General features: G+C 38.3%; 1 protein-coding gene across 1 annotated transcript in view; it reads right to left on the bottom strand.

The window, feature by feature from the left end:
• Window positions 1–2,415: 2,415 nt before the first annotated feature.
• ADGRG6 (adhesion G protein-coupled receptor G6) overlaps window positions 2,416–9,271 on the bottom strand; it is a 141,726-nt gene continuing 134,870 nt past the window's right edge. Inside the window, exon 25 of the mRNA XM_014939586.1 lies at window positions 2,416–3,055. Coding sequence (XP_014795072.1) covers window positions 2,877–3,055 — 179 coding nt within the window. The 3' untranslated portion in view covers window positions 2,416–2,876. The remainder of the gene's footprint in view (window positions 3,056–9,271) is intronic.

The following is a 9,271-nucleotide window of genomic DNA, read 5'->3' as shown; positions in this document are numbered from 1 at the left end:
ACATGACTTTGTGTAAACTTTGGATTTACCTGTGTACTTGTTCTGCACGGATGCAAATAATAGGTACAACTGTCTGTTTCCATATATAATATACCAATGGCCTTAAAATTTGCAAGAGTTACTAGCAATCTGCACACCCTTCTCAGCCAGCACATCTATGTAATAAGTGTGTTTCTATGTACATGGATGCAAAATAGCCTGAATTTACAGCAAATACTGTTTTGGTGAGCAAGACTTGCATGATTAGGTCTATTTAGTGAAAATCGGTTTAAAATAACCCTTTAACACTGGTGTTAGGGTTTTATTCACTTAGAAATAACGAACAGACAGCACTAGGCAGCCAAGAAGCAGGAACCTAACAAGTGCCACAGGGGAAATCCATATTCTTCAAAAGAAAAAGACCATCAGTAAACTGTTCAATAAGGGCTTGCCTGTTCTGCGTGACGTGTCTGCTATTTTCTCCAGAAGTCAAGGCTTGCTTCTGTTTAGACTATATAATTTAGAGTTAGGCTTGTGGCTCTTCAGTCTTAAAAAATATTTACACAGGATTACAATTAGCTGTCCAGGCATCATGTTGGCTGGCACGCATTTAAAAACAGCTCAATACCATGGTGGAAAATTGTCTTTTTCCACAACAGTAAAAAGGTAGAGACATTGGTCCTCAAGTGGAAGCCGTTAACAAGAGAACATTATAATCTGGGAAAAAAATAACCAAACAGGTCACATTCTACGACATCCAGTATTCTCAGTTCCAGGCAGACTTTTGTATCCCTTTGGATCAAAAAACTCAGAAGCCCAGTTAGAACTTTGTGCTGTGACTAAATGTGTCAGACATGATGATATTTTTATAGAAGTTGTCGGAGTGAGGATTGCAGTATCCCTTGACCTTGTCAATAACCTGGTGGACAGGGATGATTGATGTCTGTTCTCCATCCTCTTGGGCAAATTTTGAAGATGGCTTGTTGAGAAAAACATTCTCTTGGAAGAGGAAAAAGCAACAAGAAGTCAGGGCTTCATAAGAAAACTCATAGTTTAAGAGGTGTGTCACTCCTACATAGATATGCCTTCAATTGCCACTACTGCTGAATGAAATTACTGCCCTTAAAGCCAGCAAACAACTTTTTGGCTTGGCATTGGTTCTTCTAAATTCTTTTTAGACTCCTGGTTTTGTGGGCAGACCACTCAGGTCTATCTTAAAACTATACCCCTATTATTTTACCTAAAGTATAACTGACTCCTATGACCCCTTAATATATTAATTTACTGTTGATGTTGCGAATATTACAAGCTGTAAAACATTTCAGTAGCACTGGCAAAGGGGTGACCTCCATAACACCTTATAAATAATATCTTCAGATAATAAAGCAGTGGAAAATGACAGTAAATTGATTTAATTATGTCAACAGCCGAGGCTTTAAGCTATGCACAGAAATGTATTCTGTACAGAACGCAGCAGAAGATGACTTGCATCTGAAATAAGATGAACAGAGCCAAAACTGGCCTAAACTTTGTCTTTTCCATAATGTGGAGGGTACAGATTGAACACCCTCCTGTGTGTGGGGGTGGAAGATGCAGAAAACTGGCATCCCCTCAGAGTTCATGTGCTGTAAGCCAAGGGTGGAGCTGAAGAGTAAAAGACAATTCCCATCCAGGCTGGGAAAGTGCTTCAACGACTAACAGTATTGCTGTTCGGAGAACGGTCAGTAGGTAGAGCTCATGTCGTGAGCAACGAAAGGAGAGAGCCTGTATCTCTTTTTCTCAAGTACACTGTCCTAACGAGCTTTCTTATCTCTTCCACTGTGGTGAATAAAGGTGGAATTAATTGTCTTAAGCCAGGCAAGGTTTGGACCATCACAAGTAGGATGGGAGTATCCTGTGAAGCAAAGTTTTCTACAAGTGACATTTTTGATGGCTGTGTACAGACCTTGGCAAAATCACATTCAAAAATTCCTTGGTAAAGTGTCATTTAACTATTTTTTCATGTTATTTAAACTACAAGTTTATACAAAAATTGATTCTTATGGAAATAAATCATTAATTAAAAAGAAACAGAAAAGTAACCCGTCCCTGCAGAAGTCATGATATCAAGCCATAAAAGAGTATAAAGTGTTGCATGAAGGAGAAATGGATTGCAGAGTGAGAAATCAAAACAGTTGTACTCATGAAAAAAAGAAACAAGCATGTTCAGGCATATCAGAATGATTTTTTCAAAGCACGCAAGAATGTCCATGAATCGCAGCAAATAACTCCATGTCCAATAACAAACTGCTGGGTACTGTGTGTCTTTCAAGTGTATGCATTTATTAACCAATGGTACTACTTTTTGAAGTTTTTCTATATATTTAGTATTTTATTTCAATGATGAAAAGTTAATTCTTAGTCTTTAGGGAGGGTTTTTGAAATTCCGCACTAGGCAGCCAAGAAGCAGGAACCTAACAAGTGCCACAGGGGAAATCCATATTCTTCAAAAGAAAAAGACCATCAGTAAACTGTTCAATAAGGGCTTGCCTGTTCTGCGTGACGTGTCTGCTATTTTCTCCAGAAGTCAAGGCTTGCTTCTGTTTAGACTATATAATTTAGAGTTAGGCTTGTGGCTCTTCAGTCTTAAAAAATATTTACACAGGATTACAATTAGCTGTCCAGGCATCATGTTGGCTGGCACGCATTTAAAAACAGCTCAATACCATGGTGGAAAATTGTCTTTTTCCACAACAGTAAAAAGGTAGAGACATTGGTCCTCAAGTGGAAGCCGTTAACAAGAGAACATTATAATCTGGGAAAAAAATAACCAAACAGGTCACATTCTACGACATCCAGTATTCTCAGTTCCAGGCAGACTTTTGTATCCCTTTGGATCAAAAAACTCAGAAGCCCAGTTAGAACTTTGTGCTGTGACTAAATGTGTCAGACATGATGATATTTTTATAGAAGTTGTCGGAGTGAGGATTGCAGTATCCCTTGACCTTGTCAATAACCTGGTGGACAGGGATGATTGATGTCTGTTCTCCATCCTCTTGGGCAAATTTTGAAGATGGCTTGTTGAGAAAAACATTCTCTAGGAAGAGGAAAAAGCAACAAGAAGTCAGGGCTTCATAAGAAAACTCATAGTTTAAGAGGTGTGTCACTCCTACATAGATATGCCTTCAATTGCCACTACTGCTGAATGAAATTACTGCCCTTAAAGCCAGCAAACAACTTTTTGGCTTGGCATTGGTTCTTCTAAATTCTTTTTAGACTCCTGGTTTTGTGGGCAGACCACTCAGGTCTATCTTAAAACTATACCCCTATTATTTTACCTAAAGTATAACTGACTCCTATGACCCCTTAATATATTAATTTACTGTTGATGTTGCGAATCCTACAAACTGTAAAACATTTCAGTAGCACTGGCAAAGGGGTGACCTCCATAACACCTTATAAATAATATCTTCAGATAATAAAGCAGTGGAAAATGACAGTAAATTGATTTAATTATGTCAACAGCCGAGGCTTTAAGCTATGCACAGAAATGTATTCTGTACAGAACGTAGCAGAAGATGACTTGCATCTGAAATAAGATGAACAGAGCCAAAACTGGCCTAAACTTTGTCTTTTCCATAATGTGGAGGGTACAGATTGAACACCCTCCTGTGTGTGGGGGTGGAAGATGCAGAAAACTGGCATCCCCTCAGAGTTCATGTGCTGTAAGCCAAGGGTGGAGCTGAAGAGTAAAAGGCAATTCCCATCCAGGCTGGGAAAGTGCTTCAACGACTAACAGTATTGCTGTTCGGAGAACGGTCAGTAGGTAGAGCTCATGTCGTGAGCAACGAAAGGAGAGAGCCTGTATCTCATTTGCTCAAGTACACTGTCCTAACGAGCTTTCTTATCTCTTCCACTGTGGTGAGTAAAGGCGGAATTAATTGTCTTAAGCCAGGCAAGGTTTGGACCATCACAAGTAGGATGGGAGTATCCTGTGAAGCAAAGTTTTCTACAAGTGACATTTTTGATGGCTGTTTACAGATCTTGGCAAAATCACATTCAAAAATTCCTTGGTAAAGCACCGTTTAACTATTTTTTCATGTTATTTAAACCACAATTTTATACAAAAATTGATTCTTATGGAAATAAATCATTAATTAAAAAGAAACAGAAAAGTAACCCGTCCCTGCAGAAGTCATGATATCAAGCCATAAAAGAGTATAAAGTGTTGCATGAAGGAGAAATGGATTGCAGAGTGAGAAATCAAAACAGTTGTACTCATGAAAAAAAGAAACAAGCATGTTCAGGCATATCAGAATGATTTTTTCAAAGCACGCAAGAATGTCCATGAATCGCAGCAAATAACTCCATGTCCAATAACAAACTGCTGGGTACTGTGTGTCTTTCAAGTGTATGCATTTATTAACCAATGGTACTACTTTTTGAAGTTTTTCTATATATTTAGTATTTTATTTCAATGATGAAAAGTTAATTCTTAGTCTTTAGGGAGGGTTTTTGAAATTCCTTGCAAATATGTACACTTTTTTTTTTTTTCACAAGGCATCACTACATTGTTAAATACCAGCTATTTCCTCATGAAATTTGCATGCACAGGAATTACGTAAATCCTTTGAAACCAGTGGGGATTTCTTTTTTTTTTAGCTCAAGGGGCTTCACACCCAAGTACAGGGTTAAAAACCTGCATCGTTGAAGTAAATGTGATTCATGCCACCAAATTCACTGCAGAAATAATCTTAAATTCTAATTCATAGAGGTGTTATATATAGTATTTAAGTACTACCTAGAACAAATTTGTGTCAGACTTGTAGACATTCGGGCCAAAAGATGCCAAAGTGATTTCTTTTGTCCGCCTAGTTGGGTCCACCCAATATTTGTGTCCAAGAGAGTGCACTCTGCCTTCAACCAGCAGCTCACACCACGACTGTCAGGCATATATAGCTTCTCATTCAGACTTACTTCGTGTGGGACTGGATATGAAAAAACTGTGGCTTGAAGACTAATTCTATAATGGCCATAGACTGAATATACAATATCTTAAAATTCCTGTAATAACTTTTAAAAATATAAAACCATTTTCTAGGAGTCAATCAGATTGTTTTTGCTTTTTAAGGTATGCTTTTGTGCATACCTTAAAATGTTGTGTGTTGGTGTTCCAACACACAGTTGTGTTGGTGTTCCAACTTAATCTGCTTTCCCCAGACTACTGTACACAGGCATTAATGTCAGGACATGGTCTGTCTTCTAAAATGGTATCTTCCAAATGCTTCATATGCCCCATGCAGAGTGCAGACACCCAGAGTTTGAAGCACGCTTATCCTCTGATTCAGCATCAGTGGCGCAAGATGTAATAGTGAGAAACAAGCAGCGTTTCTGATTAGCAAAGTCCTGCGCGTCGATGAGGACATCATGCAAGTGGCATCCCTCCACCCTGCTCAAACCATGCATTCGACAAAAGCAATTCTCACTTTACCTGTGAGGCTTCACCACTGATGAGGAAAGGGCCTTAGAAGACATTATCTATACCACAAACACACGAATGCTCATGTCAATTCCAGGGAGCACATTACAACCATATTAACAAGAGTTGCCAAGACATGTAGCTATTACATTATTTGCCTGCAATTTAGCTAAGACATCAAAATGATAAGTTTAGCTGTACTAAAAAGCAGAATCTTAATGTTATTTTCTATCATTTTAACACGTGAGAAGATATGTCAGTATTTAAAAAACTAACATTAGCAAAAATTTCTTTAGTGTATTACAATAAAATGTGTATTTTGAGGTCAAAGCAAAGTCTTAAAATTTTAAAAATATAGAGAAAGCTGTGGTATTTTCTTAATGTCCAATAAACAATCACATTACAAACTATGATTACATTAACAACTGCAATCCATTTTAGGAAACAATTTATGCATGGGATTAAGCTCACCACTTCTGAAGAAAGTACATGAGCATGTTCCCAACCCCAAGTTTCTTTTAACTTCTTATCTGGAACTGTGTTATTGTTTTGAAGATGAGAACGTACTGCAAGAGCTCCAGCACTAAGTCTCTTTAATTGTCAGACTGATAAAAAGCCCTGAGTCCAACAAAACATTTAAGCACGTTTTCATCACTAATCCCAATACCAGAGGTCTAAGGTTGATCTGTCACGATTACAAATGGGAATTCTCTGTCTGCAGAATGGAGAATGCTCTGCAGCGGAAAGGGTATGATGTTCTCCTCCTCTACTATTAATTTAGTAGTAGCACTGTGATTGGTGAATACCACAGACGATGTTTGTGGAAGACAGCTGACAGAAGTGTCCCTTCACAGGAGAGAGAGATGAAGACAGCTTGTTTAGGACAGCTGGGTGCATCCCACATCAAACCTGAGGTGGCAGCGGGGACAGGCATCCTGGTGAGGGCACCAGCCTTGTTCTCCATGTGGCTGTGAATGGCAGCCCTGAGAGCAAGCTCATGGACACTGGGGAATTTCTAAGACACCGGTCATTCCTACTGTATTCAAAGCAAATGTACTTCATGTATATTCTTGATAACCAAAAAAGACTTACATTCTTAACATACCTGATGCACAAACTCTCATGCTAATGGATACATTGACTACTGGGTTAGTGGTTACAGCCAAAGAGAATAAGAATGAAATTCTTAAAAAAATAAAGGGAATTCTAGATAAAAATTGTGTGCCTAGCTGAACTGGTAATGACCATCAATAAAAATAAGAAGGTATTTCCTGGAAATGATGCCACATTTCAAGAAAGACTGTACCATCATAATGAAACCTTAGGAACTTCTGAAAATGATTTATTCCTAAGAAAAAATGGAATTTTCCTTCCAGTAAAATCAGCTGTTTCATACCTAAAACATTGCTTTTGACAAGTATTTTAAAGCAAGAAAACACACCTTTGGGTTAAATATGTGTGCAGATTTTATTTCTGCTGTTTTAGAAGAAGATTCTGTGATGTTATGTGACTTTTACAGGACAAAAACATGAGTTCACAGGAATCCAGTAACAAAAAAATCTGAACTATTTAAGTGATTTTCTCAAATATTATCTCAGACATAAGCCAACAGACTTGCAAATCGTTCCAGCTCCTCTCTTTTTGTGCTTCTTTAAAGATGATACCTTTTATTACATACACCACTGACATCTAAATAAATTAGCAGTAGATATGGCATGCTATTTGTGGAAGGGAAAAACAACGAATACTCTGGGAACACAGTATTCATTTCCAAGTAGCCTCCACCTGTTGTGCCACCTCCACGTTGCAGTTAAATGGAAGCAGTTTGACCAAGTGAATCAACTTTGATTCACAAGACTTAATTGCTATTTCCAGTTGTGCTGGTAGCTGTTATATTATCTTGGGCAATGAACATCATAGAATCATGGAATTTTTATGGTTGGAAGAGACCTTTAAGATCATGAAGACCAACCATGAACCCTGAACTGCCACATTACCACCAAACCGTGTCCCTAAGCACCATGTCTACACATCTTTTAAACACCTCCAGGGATGGTGACTACCATTTCCCTGGGCAGCCTGTTCCAAGACACTCTGTCAATCAGTCTCCTAAACAGGTCAAAGTCTGCCCTCTGAAAGTCCAATGTGACAGTTCTACTAACCTGCCTCCTTACTCCTCCAAGAATCGAAAACTATAATTTCATGACCACTGCATCCAAGACAGCCTCCAACTTTCACATCAGCCACAAGTCCTTCTCTGTTTGCAGACAAGAGGCCCTAGAGGCCCAGCAGGGCAACTTCCCTAGTTGGCTTCCTCACCAGCTCTGTCAGGAAGTTATCTTCCACACAATCCAGGAACCTTCTAGACTGTTTCCTCTCTGCTGTGTTGCATTTCCAGCAGATGTCTGGTAAGTTGAAGTTCCCCACGAGAACAAGTGGTAGTGACTGTGAGTCTTCTCCCAGCCACTTATAGAATATTTTGTCTGCCTCTTGATCCTGTTTGCATGATCCATAACAGACTCCCACCATGATATCTGTCTTGTTGGCCTTCCTCCTGATTCTTACCAATAAACACTCAACCCTATTGTCACCATCACTAAGTTCAAGACAGCTGAAACACCCCCTAACATACAGGGCCACCCCACCTCCTCTCCTTCCTGGCCTATCCCTTCTGAAGAGTTTATAGCACATCATCTCTCTGTGCTTTGGTTACTCTTGTGTTTACAATGGGGTAATAAGACTTACCTTCTTTTAACCAAAGAGGTGAAACTGTTATAGAAACGGTAAGTTTTGCTTTTGTCACGCCTACTTTCTTTAGTCCAGCACCATACCCAGATAAAAAATATATATTGAATGTACTGTATATTAGGTTATGATTCTTATTAAACAGTAACATTTTAAAAATACTGAAACTATATAAATTGGTGAAATTTTCTCACATTAGCCCTTGGGTAGAAAATACTACTGTACCTTTAACATGACACTACGTATTTACAGATGTACTGTGTTACAGTGCAAGAGCTCACCTGTATGGCTGTTCCGTTTGCAATATGTTGTTGCTGTGGATTTTGACTTGGATGTTAAGTAGGTTGAATTGGAACCAATGGAACTAGAGGATAAGGATTTCCCAAGATTATCAGAACTCTTCTTTATAATATTGGTTGCTGTTTTGCTCCAATCTAAAAATGATTGAAAAGATTTACATAAATAATTACCATAGGTAATAAATGCCCAGTTTATTAAATTATGAACATTTCAGGTATCAGATGCATTTCTTAATGTTGCTTATAACAAACAGCCCATCCTTTTCCTGTCAGGTAGCTTTGGTTCTTAAGAAATACAATAATTATTCCAACTTGATTTACTTTATTGTTGACCACAGTAGTAAAAATTGGTCGCTCTAACACTAAAAATATCTAATATCTAGCATCTAAAAATATCATTTTTTTGGATGACAGAACTGTAAGACCCAGCTTTCCAGGCTGCAGGAGAGCAGTGAAGATCTGCAGCAGTATCAGATTGCCAAGGTTTCATCACTTGAACAGAGAAATCTGAAGGGATGAGGAGGAAAGGGAGGGACAGGAGCATTTACAGAGGTCTTGTAGTTTTAGGGCTTGATCTGCTGAGGTAGATACTACACACTAGTGCATTTGCACTTGATATAGGGTTTAGCATGTTGGTGGATTATTAAAAAACAATGGATTTTTATCCATTAAACAATGTCCATTTAACAATGGACAGTTATTTAGTAGCTCACATTTGAATAATTTTGTCTGAACCATTAACACAATAGGCTCTTATATATGCAAGTTCACATTTGGCTTAAATTTCACT

Source organism: Calidris pugnax, unplaced genomic scaffold (assembly GCF_001431845.1).
Source record: "Calidris pugnax isolate Ruff unplaced genomic scaffold, ASM143184v1 scaffold57, whole genome shotgun sequence".
NCBI classification, from domain to species: Eukaryota; Metazoa; Chordata; class Aves; order Charadriiformes; family Scolopacidae; genus Calidris; species Calidris pugnax.
The sequence above is the reverse complement of the archived record's forward strand: the minus strand, read 5'-3'. Positions and strand labels throughout refer to the sequence as shown.